We start from the raw sequence: 17,958 nt of genomic DNA, 5'->3' as shown, positions 1-17,958 counted from the left end.
CAAATGTGTCTAATAGGTACTACAATTTAAGCATAGTTTAAGTATTTGACGGGAACAAGTCTCAGTTTAGGTATTTAAATGAAAATTAGTGCCAAGTTTAAAGGACTAGATATGTATTTGGCCTTCAATGAAAGAAGAAAGTTAACTTTCTCTATGAACAAGGAAGCCATAAGTAATGAGAACTATTACGGCAACCTAACCACGTACGTCATAATTGAGAAAGGGAAGACAAACCTCCCTCAGAGCCAGAACTTTTATCATCTGGGAAGAGTGAAAAAACAATCTGATTGACAACACTGAGCATGGGGAACAGAAATAGGGGTGGGAGAAGCTATTGAAAGGGGTAGTCATGTTGACAATGTTATTCGTAACTTGTACAAGTGGAACGTAGCAGATATACGGTGAAACAGTTAAGGTGCGCACAAATTGGTTAAACAGGAGAGCCATGTGATGGGAATATGCAGTTAGAATGAAACAGTCCAAACTCAGTCGGACAATTGTTATAGTAGATAGTCACTACTCCTAGTATTATTGATCCGTGATTGACCCCATGTCCTACTGTTGATAATTGCTGCAGTGTTGTACTATAGCTGATTACCCTACCTGCAATTTCTGCTACTAGAATAGTTCAGCACTACAATGGAGAAGACTAGTCAATGTACAATCCTTTTGTTGCTAACATAAACTTAAAAAAAAAAAGACATGTAGCTACTAGAGTAAGTGGTCGTTTAGTTTATGGGATAAGGATAATAATTCCTGAATTAGATGCAAGATTATTTTTTCCCGTGTTTGCTTGAATTCTTGAATTATGGGATTACCAATCCTATGATTAATTAATTCCACAATTGGATATTATTCTATCCCATATTGAGGGTGGGATAATAATCCTGGAATTAATTAATCCCGGAATAAATACTAAAATGACAAAGAAGTCATTTTCTAAGGCTTTTTCTCCAAAGTTTTTTAAACAATCCAAGGTTAAAATTGAAAATAAAAGTTTATCTCAACTTATCTAGTATACACCAAATACATGCTTATATTATATCCTGTATATCTCATTTTTAGTCCGATGAATCAAACATCTTTCAATAAAAATATATTTACTAAATAATTCTGTCATTATTAAATACCCATATTATAATCCCATCATTATAATCTCGTGATAACTTGTTCCAAACAACCCTAAAGGATATGATCTAGTGATATTCCCTGGTCATGTGCTAATAGCCTGGTATTTATCTCATTGTAAATTGGTGTAACAAGGTAGAAATAGCGGCCACTATAACTTTTAGACTTTATCTTTGAAAAATAGTCATTGTCCTATAGAAACTGCTAAGACACGTTATCCTGCAGTTTCACCCCAAACGTCACAAACACTCACATTTACATGTTCAAAACCTGTAGAAACTTCTAATTTGTTACTCCTATATAATGTAATAGCAAGAAATAACAAAGTCAATGTGTCCGATTAGCTAACAAGCAACAACTACAAGAAAGGCCTGAATATACAATAATCGAATTCCTTTGACCAAATTTCAATGGCAGTCGAAATCTCAGTTTGAATTTCAGTAATCTAACTATAATTTTTCCTTGCTTCACAACTAATAGAAAGTAAATCCCCACTCTCTACTCTCTATTATGCGGAAAATATATTTAATTGCGTTATGTATATTCAGTAAGTTAGGTGGTAAAATAACATGAAAATCCAAATCAATTAACCAGAGGTGGACCTATCCTTTATGTAGGGGGTCGCCGGGCTGCGTTAATTTCGGAGAAAATATATGTAAATATATCTTATATAATAAATATATATATATATATATATATATATATATATATATATATGGTTGTTTTTAAGACTCAAAGGTTAAGCAGTTATATTAGTTGATTTGGGAGGGGGAGGGGGCACAACTTGACTTTTAGTGCATTGCCAGGGTTCTATTCTCGCTCCAACATTTGCTCAATTTTTTATTCTATAATGGTGCCCCACTTTAAAACCTAAGTCCGCTCCGCATTTAACTATGGTTAGTAATATAATCGAATATGCAAACATATGTCATGCATTTATTCGCCTAATGCAAATATTGAGTACAAATAATTATTTTCAACCACGCAACCTCATTGAGACTAACAATACCATGGTTAGGTGACAAAATAAGGCAAAACTATATAACTATCAACTATGATTTTTCAACCATGCAACCTCAATGAGACTGGAAATACCATGCTTAGGTAAGCCTCTGCATAATTTGGTAAATACCGAATTATCGCGCCGAAATCGAAAATTTTAGTATTTGGTATTCGATATTTGGTTTAAATTTTTTTAAAAAATGGTATTTGGTATTTTAAAAATAATGTCGAAATACCGATACCGTACCAAAATATATACTAAGTTACATAAACACATACTCCCTCCGTTTCAATTTACGTGAACCCATTTGATTGGACACAAAGTTTAAGAAAAGAGATAAAACTTTTGAACTTGTGGTGTAAAATGAGGCACATATATGCTGTGCGACTATAAATCATTGCATAAAGGTAAATTGTTTCAAAATAAGGAAATAAGTCATTCTTTTTGGCACATGCCAAAAAGGAAATAAGTTCACGTAGATTAAAACAGAGTGAGTATTATTGAGTATAACGTATTAAGTTACATAATATTTTTCTTTGGCATTCATGATGAGGTTGACACTAAAAACCATAAACTTCTTCAGAAAAATAAAGGAACAAGTTAGTCTGCAGATTCTGACTCTTATTATTCAGGTTGCCAAGCAGGTTAACATAATGTTTTTATGATTTTAGGGTGTTTCTTACTAGTGTATTGATGTTGCATTTATTAGATTAGTCCTTGTTGTATTCTCTAAGTTCAACAATTATCTCTAAGCAAGTAATAAGACATTTTCAATGATTAAATTTATTCCTTTATGTACCTTTTTTCTCGCTATGGATTAATACTTGCTAATTTTGGACAAAGATTTTGTCAACGTTAATATTCAAGTCGAACAAACCGAAGTTACTGTACCGAATAAACCGAAACCGAAAGGAGAAAAGCAGAACCATACCGAATTGAATTAGGTACGGTATTGGTATATCACTTTAACAAATCGAATATCGAAAATACTGAACTGAAATATCGAATTACCGAACCGTACCGATCGACGAACACCCCTATGGTTAGGTGATAAAATAAGGCAAAAATGTATAACTATCAACTACGATTATATGATAAAAGTTCTAATATTTGTTTAGTGCAAACACTAAGTACGATGGTGAATATACAAATACTATATATGTTAAGTATTTTTTTTAAATTTCACTCAGTATCTAATAGTATTTAATTTAAATTCGCATCGACACGTTTAAACCGCCTCATCCAACCGCTTAACTAAAAATAAGTGGTATATATGAATCGATTGACTATTGTGTAAAGATCCTAATTCTTTTTCCAACCATGTGACCCGAATGGGACCGACCAACCAGAACACAGAATGTACGTGGAAGAGTCGAAGACGTGTCTACTTTCCCTTTTATTAATAAGCAAAAAAACCAAAAGGGAAAGAGTTAGAAGTTAGAACCAAACCAACGGTGTTGATAGGGCAAACTCCAAAACTCTGCCTTCATCTCAGTCGTCTCCCTTTTTCCCACTTTCTCCAGCGTCCGATCTTCCCTTTTCTCCTTCAATCTTTCATTCCCCTCTCCTCGCGCCCAAATTACAAATCCCCAGGTTTTAATTTTATTTTCAAAAATTCCCCCTCTCTTTTTCTCTCTCTACATTTCAATGGCAGAATTAGGGTTTTTTCTTCTCTTTCTTTTTCCTGTTCTTCATCTTCAGCTGACTTACTGTGTTTTTATTTTTTATTTTAATTTTGTTTTGTTTTTAAAGGTATGGCGGATGGTCAAGGATCGTCAAGGTCACCAGCGAGTCCAAACGGAGGAGGAAGTCACGAGAGCGGTGGAGACCAAAGCCCTAGGTCTAATGTACGTGAACAGGACAGGTTTCTTCCTATCGCTAATATTAGTCGAATCATGAAAAAGGCGCTTCCTGCTAATGGAAAAATTGCTAAAGATGCTAAGGAGACTGTTCAGGAATGTGTTTCCGAGTTCATTAGCTTCATTACCAGCGAGTATGTTTTTCAATTTCCTTAATTCCCTAATTACGAATTGATATGATCGTAACTGATTTGAATTGAGATGTTGTTTTATTGATATATTCATATATGCTACTTGCTGTGTTAAACTGTAGTCTTTTACTTTGCTTAGACTGTAAACGGTGCGATTCATTTAATTGATTATGATCAATTTTCTTTCGTGGCTTCTAGAGATTGACTTTAAATGGTAGAAATTGGTCTTGTTCTCCTTTTTAAGAAAACCTCTCATTTTGAAGGGTATGGCCGAGTGGTTAATGAAGTGAGTGGAGAAATATGATGTCTTAGGTTCAAGTCTCAGCGGAGACAAAAAATATTAGGTGATTTCTTTCTACCTACCTAAGCCTTGGTGGGCCTAGTACATCTGCTGCTGGGGTAGCAGTTATCCGGTGGATTTAGTCGAGGTGCACAAGCTGGCTCTTCCACCACCATCATAAAAAAAAACATCTCAGTTTGAACTATTACCTACTTTATTAAAAAATGCATCTTATTTTTAACTTTGTGAGTTAGTATTACTGCGTTATACACAAATTTTCCATCTTCCTTTAGTGTATGTTATGTGTTGTGTCTGGATATGCTATATGCTATATGTCATGGATATTAACTATTTCTTTTCTGTTTTGTATTTTTTGGAGAAAATATTTCTGGTTAATAGGATGCATTTTTATTGTAAAATAGTTGATTTCCTTAACAACATTGTTATTTTCCTGTTGGAATTGTCTAGGGCAAGTGACAAGTGCCAGAGAGAGAAAAGAAAGACTATTAATGGTGACGATTTGCTATGGGCAATGGCAACTCTAGGTTTTGAAGATTATATTGAGCCACTCAAGGTGTACCTTGCTCGGTACAGAGAGGTAATGATTACTACATTCTTTATGTCAGCTTTCCCCTGTGACCCTTTCCAAACAGAGTATAAATTGATGGATTTGTCTTTTTGTGGTGTACCTGCTCGATGAATGGGTTGTTGCAGATGGAGGTAAGTGGATGTCTAATACAGCGGCTTTATAGTCATTTCCATTTTCTTCCTTTTTTTTGTGTTTTGCTTTGGGAGCAACTGATTCATTTGGTAGGGTGACACAAAGGGATCTGCCAAGACTGCTGATGGGTCTGCTAAAAGAGATGGGATGCAACCTAGTCCTAGTTCACAGGTACTCTTTTGTGTTCTTAGCTTTTTGTTTTTTTATCTGATTGGTGTCTCAAATTACAAAAGGAAATTGTTGAGTAAAATTCCATTAATTTGCTTGTGCATCTTGTTACAGCTTGCACATCAAGGTTCATTCTCGCAAGGAATGAATTATGGAAACTCTCAGGTACCTTTTTCTCTGTGTGTATACATGGAATTTAACTGTTGTATGTCATCTTCCAAAACACGCTACAATGCCTCAAAGTTTCAATCTTCACCTGTTATATGGGGGAAAGATGTTTCAGTCTTAACCACAAAAGGGGTTGCTTTGATGCATCAAGTTGGTTATTAGCCTCATGAATATGCAACTATAGCTTTCAGGAATTAGTCAGAGGTTTTGCTTGACAGAACAAACCATTTCTTCTCATGGGATCGACACAGATATTATTCAACTTGTAGCTAGATCTTTTATTCATCAATTGTTGCTCTTTGATCATTTTGCTAGCTTAGTGATTTTCTTGCTTTTATAATATCTCCTTATTGCTGATTTAAAAAAAAAAAATGTTGCTCTTTGATGATCTATTTGAATGTATAAGATTGTTTTTATTACTATTCTGAGATGTGACTTACGTTATATTTTGTAAATTGAGAGAATCATGGGGGGAGGGGTTGTTAAGGTTTGGTTGCAAATGTCGTTAGAGGAGAAAGAACTAGAATTTTCGGTACATCAGTGTGTTTGGATAGAGTTACAGTACCACAACTTGTGGAACTGGGATGGACTATAGCCACATTAGGAGAAAACATGTAAAAGTGCACCCAAGGATTTGACATAGCGGTCAATGAAGTGAGAAAGGCCCTCAGAGACCAAACTACCGGCGAGACAAAAATACCGGGTTATCTTTCCTCCCTGCCTAAGGCTTGGTTGATGGTGTTTCTTGTATGTGTGCTAGTTGGGAGGTAACATGTATGCAAGTTGTTCCAAACACCACCATTATAAAATATCATATAAAAGTTGAACATGAGAAGAGTATTTTGAAGATTTTGCAATTTATCAAGTTCTTTCTAATCTTAAGAAAATAGACCCTTTAGAAACTTTTGTGGATGACCATTAGTGAGAAATGCTATTGGTAATTTGATAAGTTCAACCTAAAGAAATAAATAAAGCGGAGAGTGTGATTTCCTACTTTAAATCCAAGTATTTTGTGCCTTTATTATAATCATCCAATGATTGGTAAAGTTATGTAAGGCCTTTGAAAGATTCTGCTGGGGAGGTGTGTATATATTCTTTCAAGACTTGGGGCCTTGATGTAATTTACTACTCCCTCTGTTTCAAATTAGATGACACACTTTTCTTATTAGTCTGTTCCAAAAAGAATGATATGTTTCTACAATTGAAAATAATTCAACTTTAAACTCTTCATTTTACCCATTTTACCCTTAATGAGAAGCTTTTATAACCATGCAAACGTCATGGCCCCACAAAGCTTTTACCCCTTATGTATTTAAGAAAACAAGTTTCAAAAGTATTCTATTTTTCTTAAACTCCGTCAATGTTGTCAAAAGCTCATTTAAGGCCCGCTTAAGCCCTGAAGCTCAGAAAAGCTCAGGGATGGCGCTTCGCCTTGCTTAAGCTGTGCTTCAGTGTCGGCAAGGCACTAAGGTGTGCGCCTCATTGCACATGAATTCTATCTTGAATTGATCGGTACTAAAACGACAAATATTATCGGCAAATAAGTGTATTAGTTGTTAACGAAAACCTTAGGGCTTTTTAGAGCTTTTCGCTTTTGACAACAGTGGACTCCGTGCTAAGTCAAACTACATCATTTAAATTGAAATGGAGGGATTACTTTAGAAGATGCCGGAATTTGGCCGAACTGCAAAAGGTATTATCATAATTTATTCATTAAGGGGCTGAATTGAAAATATTCTTCTTGAAGAGTAAAGAGTAAAAGGAGAAAAATAGGAGGCAAATCCATAGATGATTTATAGTATCTCATGGTACTCAACTAATGAAAATTACCTTATCTTCTCCAACAAAAAAGAGAAGGCAAATCCTTAGATGATGTAAAACAAGGGTGATATGATATAGCCTTTTTGCACTTGCCCTTTTTTGTTGAGAATGAAACTTAGGTATCTGTATTTGTCTTATTAAAACCATTGCAAGTAAATAGTTCAGAGTTGCGCTCATTATTTCTTCCGGCTTTAATGGTGATCATGTTGCTCTGATGGATAAAGGATGAGGGTTGTGGTAGGCTGGTAACCAGTGTAAACTAGCTAAATCACGATGAATCCTCACAGTAATGTTGGTCTGAGGTGATTTTAGATGGAGAATAATGTTCTTTGAGGACTCATAAAGCCCGCTCCTACTTGTTTGGGACTGTTATGTAGTTTTTTTAATGTCAGAATTTGCTGAATAGCTGGAGGGTTGGACATGTGTAACTGTCATATGAGTGTCAAGTGCATTGTGGGCATAAGTGGGAAAGTACAACGCTTATTGAATAGTTATCCTAGATATATGTGATGATTTGAAGATGTTGCTTTGCTACACTTGTATTGTTGATTATCTGATAATTGATAGATGGAATACATTGCTCATATATTTCTTGACAATTAATCGGTGGTAATATTTGAGACTTTAAGTATGAAATCAATCCTTCCAAAGGTATGAAGGTGGGTGATACCATTGGAAGCAAGTATGGTCCTAATTGAACATTATGTCGGATGTGCACTAAGCTCGTCAACGTTGATCAAAGTACATAAACTAACTAGCTTGACCCTCAAATCATTTGCTTTTTGAGTATTTTTCTATATGTAAATAGATACAATGTATCGTTTTGAGATGGTTTGGTCATTGTCCTCTGTAGGCCTACAGATGTACCGGTTAATAAGTGCAATAACTGTGAAATGGTGAGTGATGGTGTTAAAAAGGGACGGGGTAGACCTAAAATCACATGGAAGGAAGTTGTCTGGAATGACCTATAAATCCTTGGAAACAACACAGACTTAGCTAAAGATTGGACTTCCAGGATGCATATGGTGGACCATTTGGAAAGAAAAACAGTAGGTGATTTGAAGAAAACAACAATTCCTTACAGAAGATCACGATGAACTGTCCTTTTTTTTTGGGTCTCACTTTTGGTGTAAGGAAGAGTAAGCACATGATGTTGATTCATTGCTAGGTATCATAGAATCCCTGTAGTAGGTGGCAGAAGATAGGCATGTTGCTAGTTTCCTTGGAATTTTACAGATGGCTTTAGCACAGTCAGTCTTTGTGCTGCACATATATAATATTGTTACCATTCTCAAAATCAAAGGAAGAAACAGATCCATAAAGATGATATCTACTAGTTGGGAATAGGTTTTTGGATTTGTTATAGAACTTTTTTATATACACACACATTCATAAAACTTATGTTTCATCTTTATTTTATTTGTTATGATGATAACATGAATTGAGCTTAAATTGGAAGTGAGGATTCAGATAGCCGACCTCAACTTGTTTGGGATTGAGGCATAGTTGTTATGTTGCTATGGAAGGCTCATCAGATTGCTATTCTTTTATTTTAAACCAATAAATTATGTTGGTGTTTATCAGACTTAAAATATATAGATTGGCAAGTGGTAGGTTTCTTGAAGGAATTATTTCGCAATGGTGCAATATAATGGTTCTCATATTTAGTTGTGATGACAGCAAAAGAATCAATCCAAATATAATGGTTATCTGCAAAACTTATCAGTCAAAAATATGAAAAGCAGTAAAGGTTTCTGGGTGTTGAGTAATTTGTTTCTTACCTGAACTACTTGATCAATCCATATATAATGGTTATCTGCACTGGGAGGGACAGTTGCTTGTTAATTCGCCTGCTGGTTTTGTAATGTTGGCCACTTTTACCACTTGGCATGGAGTGCTCCTACTTTTACCGCTTGGCAATGTTAGACTGTTAGTTGACACATTGATTGTCGAGATTCCACCCAAAATATTGTATGTCAACCTGATGCTTATTGTCTCTCTTGAAATTGCTTTTTGCAGGGACAGCACATGATGGTCCCGATGCAAGGAACAGAGTAGAATCAGTTCTTCACTCTGCTTTTGGACTTAAAACATGTTCTATATATAGATCCTCTGCAGTAAGCTCTGTATCATGGTTGATTTATTTTAGGGCTCTCAAGTCAGGGCCATATGCTATTTAAGTTTGTAAATTTAGGAGATGTTCAAGTAAAGACCTGATTGTTTGTAGTAATAACAAGAACCATTACCTAGTATTTTAGGATATTGTTTCTCTTTGGATGAAATTAAAATTTGCCCTTTCTTATTCTCTTTCTTTTCTTTCTGAAGAAAACAAATATGCCTTTTTTTTTTTTTTTAAATTTACTCTATTGGTATTTTAACCTTATGCGAGAGATAGGATTATGATACTCGTCCGCGCATACACACATGCATGTTATGATATCACTTAACATGTTTTGTCCCTTTGGTCATGGAAGAAATGCAGTGGTCCACTATATTATTACTAGTCTCAAAACATTTTATAGACTTCTTTTTTCCAGTAAGAGAGGTTGGCTTTGCAATGTTTTGTTGATTCTTCATTCGCGGGAAAAATACAGTGTAGGTAGGTAAAAATTTTTGGGTATGTTTACTTTTATATATTTTGACATTCCCTTAATAAAAATTCTGGCTCTGCCACTGAAGAGAAGTGAATCATTTCTTTAACTGCGATTTTCTAGTACAGTTTCTGGTCTCTGGATACTTTAAACTATAAAGTTTTACAATAACCCAGTATAATCTGGGGAGGGTAGTGTGTATGCAGACCTTACCCCTACCCTGGGATAGAGAGGCTGTTTCCAATAGACCCTCGGCATCCTTCCCTCCAAAAACTCTCCACCTTGCTCTTGGGGTGACTCGAACTCACAACCTCTTGGTTGGAAGTGGAAGTGGCTTACCATCAGAACAACCACTCTTATCAATTTTAAATTCAACAAAATATTAAAAGAAAAACTAATATTTGAATTTTCAACTTTGTACGTCAATCCTCGCCCTTGAGGGAGGACAGGAGTAACATTGAGTTCGGGAAATTTTTCTTTCTGATAATCTACTGCTGTAATCACATGATTATGCTCTCTGTATTTAGATAGATGAAAAATTATCAGGCAAACTAGTAAGCCAAAACTCCCACCAAGAGAACTAACTACAGTTCGTTGCATCTTTTCTCTAAGAGAGTTTTTGTGATTTACTGTCTACAAATCAATCTAATGAAGAAAAAACATCTTAAAGAGCTACACTACTAATACAAAACTCACCTTTTCGATGATTTAGGCATTTCTGTACGATATTACACAAAATAACCTACACGAGTATAATAAACTTAAAGAACACACCAATTCATGATTAGGACTATAAATTAGTAAACCGACCAGAACCGGAACCTCTCCTCCTCCTCCGATGCTTTTGCATGCGCCAGAATAGTATCAATAGACCTGACAGTAATGGTGATAAGTTTGTAAGAATGATGAGAAAAAACTTCTGAATTCTTCCATCAATAGGATGCATAAATGTTCACACTCACCTGTGATGGCAACAATTGCTGGAACTAACCAGTGAGTAGCTACAAGCACGGGCATGTCAATCTGCAGTCAAGTAAAATAAGATGTGTTGTTAGGATGTATACACTGACAGTTCTAAAAAATTTTACATTGTAGCACGTAACCTGTCTTATCTTTCAGGTTACAAATCTCACTTTATGGATGGTTACCTGTAGTCTATCATCTAGGTGACCTGATGGTGTTCGCAGGTAGTAATATTTTAGTCTTTTTCAATGCAGTGTACAGAAGTTAAACTCGTGTTATTAAATGAAGTTTCATAAACAAATGACTAGCAAGAGTTTCTTACATCATCTCTGTAAAAGAAGCCCCAGTACTTTCCAGGAGAGTCGTCCATGTTCTGTGTTGTGTTAGTTAATACTGAAACAGGTGTGTCAACTGTAGAATTTAAACCTCTACCCAAGTCAATAACAGGATAGCCAGGTAGTCTACGGTTCCTTCCTCTGACCTGTAAATTGTAACCCTTAGTTTCCCATACTTCAAATCTAGAATCACGCCCGCAGATCAACTCCTTTCCAACAACTCTAGAATAAGTAGAGAAATTCACATCTGTTCTACGGGTTGGTAGCTGGTTCTTATCAGCATATAATGATTTCTCCTGTCTAAGTGAATCTGAGAAAAGCACAGGATCTTTTATATTCCTGCTTGTAAAATCTAGCATTTTCTTCAGAAGCCCATAACAATTGGTAACCATATGGCTGCTGTCCAAGCAATTAGAGTCGCCGTATACTGCAATTCGACTCCCACCAACCTCCAAAAGACCAAGAATAGGTGTATCTGTCTGCATTCATCAAAATAAATTGCAAGTTAGACCAGCAGCTCAAACACCACCTAAAATATTGAAGAAACTGTCATTAGCCTAAGAGTTCTTATTGGAGTGAAATGAACATTTCTTCCAGTAGTAACTTGGGAAACTTAAAGTGATACCAAAAATTTATTCTACAAATATATTGACAAGTAAAAAACATTCCTTTACCATAGGATCACCAGTCTCCTCTCCCACAATCCCCTAAAGTAGCAGTATATCTACACTCATTTGTATTTTCCACGTATCTCTCTTTAGTTTTTAAGTGAAATGTTCATTATCATAATAAGTAGACGATTAGAAGAGCTTTGATATTGCAGTATAGAGTATACTCTTCCTCATGTTTCATTAAAGAGATTACACTTTGTGCTATATTAGACTACCATATCTCTCCTATTCTTTAAGTTCTAGGCATCAGAGATACTCAGCATTCAGGAATAAGCGAAAAGAGAAAAGCTCAAAAGTCGACTTTCTGCTTTTAGTAAAGATCTTGTTTTTATGAACTTAAAGAAGTTCAGTAGGTGGAAACAAAACTATATTATGATAGCCTTCCAACTAACCTTGGTCATGCCAGATAAAAGGAGATTCTGTGTGGCCCCACTCTCTGAGCTATCCATGAAGGGGAAGCTGTGCAAGTATCCACCTCTTGGGAACTTTAGAATATCAGTCCCAGATGCATACCGACTCTGTTCACCGTTGAGAACAAAATCGCCATTCAGAATTTTATTCCCAAATGCAATCCCAAAGGATGCCAAAAGATCATTTAAGGCGGGAATATTGGCACCTCCAGTGACTGGAGTCCACCAGCTACGTGTATTGTCATCAAAGAACCTCATTTTTACCATTGTCTCTACATTGTACCAGTCAGCAAATACAACTACACAGAGACCTGAATTAATGACATCATCTCTCAGTTTCTTGATCTCTTCAGGGAAGTATTCATCCTCAAGATCCACCAGAAGAAGTGTACCATACTGGCGAGCATCAAAGCATGTAAGAGGAGAGCCAAGAGTCTCAATATAGTATCCAGCATCTCTTAGTGTGTCAAACATTATGTGAAAATTTGTGTGCAGATGATCCCCATGCCAGTCAAGAATGTCATTCCGAACATCTAAGGAGTCCCTTGGAATATAACCAGGAGGATATTTGATACTGTGAAATTGATCCCACAATATCCGCACAGATCTTGGTGGAGTAGGAACCACTTTTAATTTCAATTGAAGGACACAGGTACTACTTCGACGACTCTTTTCACCTAGAGCAGGTGGGCTGTGGATCTTGACAGTCACATTACCTTCAATTACCCCTGAAAACTGAGCTCCTTCTTCTTTGATTTGCATGTGCAGTGCAAGATAACCAGTCCAGGGCCAAATGACATCTGAATAGGTAAAATGGATGCTAAGAAGGTTGCCTTCCTCATCAAAGGGGTGCCATGTAGGTGGGCTTTCGACATAACCAATTACACCCATTCCATTTAAAATAGTGGCATTAAATATGACTGGCATGGCACCAGCATAAAGCGGTTGACGGCAAAAAGGCCAAGAGTATGGGCAGTCGGTGAAATCAAGAACACCTGGAAAAATACTTGCTCGAGGTTCATAGCTCTTCAAAATTTCAAAGGACTCCAACCTGTCATTCAAGTTAAATATTGAGTAGAACATGATGCATGTTGATTTAATGTTCAAACTATAAGGATATAAGGAACTCACAAATTAACCCTGCCTGCACCCTGCTCGTATATGTTGGGACCAGGAAGCTTTGCAGCCCCCTCAACCAGTGCTTGTTTGACACTAGCTGGATTTAGAATGTCCTTTCGCTTGTTTTCAGGTATTATGCTAACAAGAAGGCATACTATACCAGCAACCACAGGACTCGCCACGCTTGTGCCGGATAAACTTTTACAACCTGTACTAATTTTGGATCCCATTATCTCACGTCCATACGCAACAATGTCAGGCTTTACACGACCATAACTGTTAAAGAAAACTTACATGGTTACAAGTCTATGAGAAGGCTGGAAAAGCATAAATTATCACTATAACCCAAAAAAAAAAGGACTAGTTTTTTTCTTTCATATTTACATATCATCTTTCTCTTCATTTTTTCCCCTTAGCAGAGGAAAGAATTGCATAAAATTGGCATTCTGCGCTAATTGTTTTATACCACAGCATTTATCATCAAACAGTTTTCCGTTTCTGAACTTGACTAAAAACATCAAAACCATGGACACAAAGCTCATAGACTACATATATGCTTTAGAAGAGCTGATCTTCAAGGCATATGTATTTCTTTTATTTCCTTTTCCCTATAAATGACACTTGCACATCCAATCAGACTTCTAAATATATTCGTGCTCACGCATAGAATGGTGAAAATAATTCCAAGAGGTGCAGGGAGGCTAATAATAAGGAAACCTGTACTCCAGAGAAAATAAAAGTACAGAAAAACAAAGGAGGAACTGATACCCATGAGGAATCTCCCAGGTACTCATGCCACGAGAGGAAAAAGAAGCTATGTGATCACTGTAATCAATGCCACCAACACCAATAACATCACTTTGATCTGCTGGATTGTTTAGAGTACCATACAGTGGTCCATCATTCCCAATAGCTGAAACCATGATAATATTGTTTGCTGTAAGCTCCCAAACCTAGAGATATTTCAAATGTCATTAATATAAAACTAAAGCTTCCACCGCTAATCCTTAATCAGTATCCTGCTGAGAATATTGGTAAATTCGACAATATGACAAGCTTAACAACTCAAAATCTCTACAACTAAATTGCATGCTAAAGTAAAAATGCAACCGTCATGCTTGAGACCTCCGTGAACAGATGCAGTTTGCTGAACTAATAGACATGTGCACAGAATCAACTCAGGAAGAGTGCTACTCTAGCTAGTGAAGGGCCAAATATGTAAATACATAAAGGAGCATATCACATATGCAATTTGCACCTGCATTGAAGGTAACTAAACAAGACCAGAATTTACACACAAGTTATTTTTGGATCCCGATTATCCTTTACAGTAATGGCTATTCACTTCAGTCTTACATGCACTATGTCAAGCAACAATGGACACATATCATTCACATGCTGACAGTTGAAACCAAACTTCTTAATAATGAGACTACGAATGACATAAAATCTTAAAGCAGAATATTATATTGATTAATGCAACAGAAGAAAAATGCATTGATTGCCTAAGGAGAGGATACACACCCCGAGCATCATACACATTTACAAGTACTAGCTCCATTTGCATTTCATAAGAGGTAGTTTAAGTGGGGGCAAAATTAAAGTTTAATTTTACATGTATATCAGTTATCATATTGGTAATAGAAGAAATGTTATTGTTGTTGTCTTGTTAAAAACATATGATAGGGAACATTGCAGCAAAATTTAAATTTGAATGGTTAGATGATTTTGAGTTATTCGTCATCAAAAGATGACTCTGAAGTATGTCCTATAACTGATTTTGAAGTCTTGATCTAAGTGAAAGTGCACAAATATTATGGTAAAAGCGTGTCAAACATTTTGAGGTGCTCCGAAATGTAATGTGCAGTATGTATTATGACAGAGAGGGTGCTAATTGCTAAAACAAGCCAAACGATCAGTGACCCCACCTTTTCCACAAAAGGGAGATCTAAATAATCAGGTCCACCGATACTCAAATTCAGCACATCCATGTTGGTTGCAATTGCGTAATTGAATGCATCAAGAAACCATGATGTGTAAGATACCTGCAATGAGCTGAAGACACAATTATCATAACCTTGCAAGTGAACTTTCAAATATTAGAACTAGAAGATCTATCTTTTTCTTTTTCCTAATTGATAAGTGATAACATAATAAAATCTATCTTTTCGACAGATTTAAGAAGTATCTAGTCAAGAAAGTGAAAATGAAGTCTTTCTCATTTTGCATATGTTTGGACTTGGCTAATTGCTTCATTTAGTTTCTCTAATTATGTGCTACCTCTAAATTATAAGCTTCCATTCAGCATGCAACTCTAACTAATGGATCATAAAAATTGGCTGTAAGGTCCAATGATTCATTCTCAGAATTTCTTTATGTATAGGTTCGGTTTTGAAGAGACTTTATCACAAGATTAATCAAACCCCGATAGTTGAACCTGAACCAACTTTTACTCAGTCCAGTGGAGCCAACTGCTTTCACACTGGAAGAACAAGAACGAAGCAATGACTCCCATCAGTTTGGAAGATATCTTGAGAAAAGGATTTTAGCACCGGCATATTTTTATATGTACAGAAGTTTAAATATTCCAATAGTATGATGCTGTCAACTTCTTAGATTTCTTCACTGAAGTAGGTAAGATACTTTATAGGAACCCTCTGTAGCCCTAAATTTTTAAAAGAACCCATGGTTGAGTGATTATAGACTTCTGTCCTTTTATAATCTTCATTCTGCTTTTTATCCTTCCTTGCATATTCTCAGTTTCTGAAGGAGTGGCAGCTTGTGTCTCTGGCTCAGGGAGAAACTTTACCAATAGTCAACCTACAAAGCTTCACTTTAAGATAGCTCAGACAGGCACCCGTTTCGGAAAAAGAGTTGCTTGCCTCAACACACCAACCGCCAGCTCATCCATGCTTAGAAACAGTTTCTTGAATCCTTTTAAATTAGTTATGGTAAAGAGTTTCGGAGAAGTATATATTATTATTGAGGAAATAGATTTTTCCATTTAAAAAGCAAGTCGTCTACTCTACCTTGAATGTCCTCAATTGAAGAAATAGACTTTCTCCAATCGCCATTTGTACTCATAAAATCAAAAGCTTCCGAAGAATGGAGGTGGACTACAATGATTTCGTTGTACAAGAACAAAGGCGACATCATTTTGAATACCACTAACATCTTCCAAAATTAAACCGACACGTATATACAAGTGAAAATTCTATACATAAAAGGAGAAGGCAAAAAAAAATTATTATTACTTTCCAGGTTTAAGAATACCATTGGCATCTTGCAAAATTGTATGACCTCCTCTTGAGATTGTTACATTCTCGTACCGGACTTCCACTGTTGGTTTCTCCAATTGAACCCTTAAGGAGAAAAAAATTCCGAAATTAGCAAAAGCATAAAATTACTTAGTTATAGATACATTTATACAAATTTTATTTCTCTCCATTTTTTTTGGCAGAATAATTGCTTGTATTATTATAAACACAAGAAATTTGACTAAACAGACAATTAGTTCATATATATATACAAACGTTACGTTGTTGCTAAATTTATAAACGTGGCGCCAACTTTCAGATCTGATCTTAGAGTTAACTTGACAATATACAAATTTTACTTTCTCGTCTTTTGGCGCAGAATTACTTACTCCTACTACAGAAGAAATTTGACTAAACAAGTTTTTTACCATATATAGAGAAGATTCACGCATGCACAGACACGTTGTTGCTAAATTTATAATAAATATTATAAACTCCAAATTTTCAGATCTAATAGTAGTAGGGTTAATTTGACAATTAATATATACATATTTTAGTTTCTCCTATTTTGGCGCAGAAATCTGACTAAACGAAAGAAAAAAAATCATCCAGTACTCATGAACACGTTATCCAGACATAATAAACAAATAGATACTACTCAATATATATAGAGAGAATTCAGAAACCTATGGAGGCGCGTGGCCATGGCATTTTCGTTCTCAGTATTGACCACCTTCTGATTAGCCGGTACCTCCTGAATCTCATTTTGAGTTGCGGCCGCCTCAGAGTTGTTCTACCCATGCATGGCCCCCGGATATTTGGCAGTGAGGTAAGCAACCCAGGTTTACCCATGCCGTTCAAGCTCTTCTGCATCACTAGAATTACGATACGTGGGGGGAAATATTTACCACCGAAGGATTATTACCGCGAATATTTATCACCGTCTGATTATTACCAGGAATATGTACCACCGGCTGATTTACTATATTTTCCTCAACCGGTACCTCCTCATTATCATTTACCATCTCCTCATTCGGTATCTCATCATGATTCTCATTTTCCAAGTTAATCGAAAATAAAGAGCCATCACTGTCACTTTCCCCCGCCAACTTATTGTAGAAATCAATCTTTGCACATTCCCAACCGCATTAGGGTCACCCTCATCCACAATTGAAGGAAGTCTTGTTTGAAATAGAAAAACTAGTAGTATAACATTGTGAAGTAGTAGGTATTTTTAAGCCAGTAATGGGAGTAGTAGTAGTACTGGGCAAAGGTGAACATATAGGAAGACTTGAGGATAATATCTGATGAAATGTCTAGCTACAATATATGT

The 17,958-nt window shown here is 35.9% G+C and overlaps 2 protein-coding genes across 4 annotated transcripts in view; one reads left to right on the top strand and one right to left on the bottom strand.

Moving 5' to 3' along the window:
* Positions 1 to 3,558: 3,558 nt before the first annotated feature.
* LOC107774732 (nuclear transcription factor Y subunit B-8) lies at positions 3,559 to 9,584 on the top strand. Of its 2 annotated transcripts, XM_016594368.2 has the most exons (7): positions 3,559 to 3,724; positions 3,884 to 4,124; positions 4,870 to 4,999; positions 5,116 to 5,121; positions 5,216 to 5,293; positions 5,405 to 5,455; positions 9,299 to 9,584. In XM_016594368.2, the coding sequence occupies exons 2-7, from the start codon at positions 3,886 to 3,888 to the stop codon at positions 9,335 to 9,337; spliced, it is 543 nt and encodes a 180-aa protein (XP_016449854.1). In that variant the 5' UTR covers positions 3,559 to 3,724; positions 3,884 to 3,885; the 3' UTR covers positions 9,338 to 9,584. The 2 variants fall into 2 exon arrangements, 1 of the variants encoding a protein (XP_016449854.1); XR_012699343.1 differs by lacking the exon at positions 9,299 to 9,584 and adding an exon at positions 8,133 to 8,271 and having other exon boundaries at positions 5,116 to 5,293.
* An 808-nt stretch (positions 9,585 to 10,392) lies between these two features.
* Positions 10,393 to 17,958, bottom strand: part of LOC107774733 (subtilisin-like protease SBT6.1) — a 29,405-nt gene continuing 21,839 nt past the window's right edge. Inside the window, exons 5-12 of one of the 2 annotated variants that reach the window (XM_075230953.1) lie at positions 16,642 to 16,730; positions 15,297 to 15,423; positions 14,137 to 14,321; positions 13,381 to 13,644; positions 12,232 to 13,300; positions 11,156 to 11,647; positions 10,833 to 10,893; positions 10,393 to 10,743 (exon numbers count right to left, since the gene is read on the bottom strand). In XM_075230953.1, coding sequence (XP_075087054.1) covers positions 10,661 to 10,743; positions 10,833 to 10,893; positions 11,156 to 11,647; positions 12,232 to 13,300; positions 13,381 to 13,644; positions 14,137 to 14,321; positions 15,297 to 15,423; positions 16,642 to 16,730 — 2,370 coding nt within the window. In that variant the 3' untranslated portion in view covers positions 10,393 to 10,660. The remainder of the gene's footprint in view (positions 10,744 to 10,832; positions 10,894 to 11,155; positions 11,648 to 12,231; positions 13,301 to 13,380; positions 13,645 to 14,136; positions 14,322 to 15,296; positions 15,424 to 16,641; positions 16,731 to 17,958) is intronic. The other variant, XM_075230958.1, reaches the window with a different exon arrangement.

The sequence above is a fragment of the Nicotiana tabacum genome, chromosome 2 (genome assembly GCF_000715075.1).
Source record: "Nicotiana tabacum cultivar K326 chromosome 2, ASM71507v2, whole genome shotgun sequence".
NCBI lineage: Eukaryota > Viridiplantae > Streptophyta > Magnoliopsida > Solanales > Solanaceae > Nicotiana > Nicotiana tabacum.
Note: the sequence above shows the minus strand (reverse complement) of the source record. Positions and strands in the feature narration are given on the sequence as shown.

What these genes read in the sequence shown, in the direction of transcription:
- LOC107774732 (XM_016594368.2), top strand. Translation starts at nt 3,886, where the DNA reads ATGGCGGATGGTCAAGGATCGTCAAGGTCACCAGCGAGTCCAAACGGA. An exon ending in AACCTAGTCCTAGTTCACAG is followed by an intron (nt 5,294 to 5,404) that starts GTACTCTTTTGT and finishes ATCTTGTTACAG; the next exon opens with CTTGCACATCAAGGTTCATT. An exon ending in TGAATTATGGAAACTCTCAG is followed by an intron (nt 5,456 to 9,298) that starts GTACCTTTTTCT and finishes TGCTTTTTGCAG; the next exon opens with GGACAGCACATGATGGTCCC.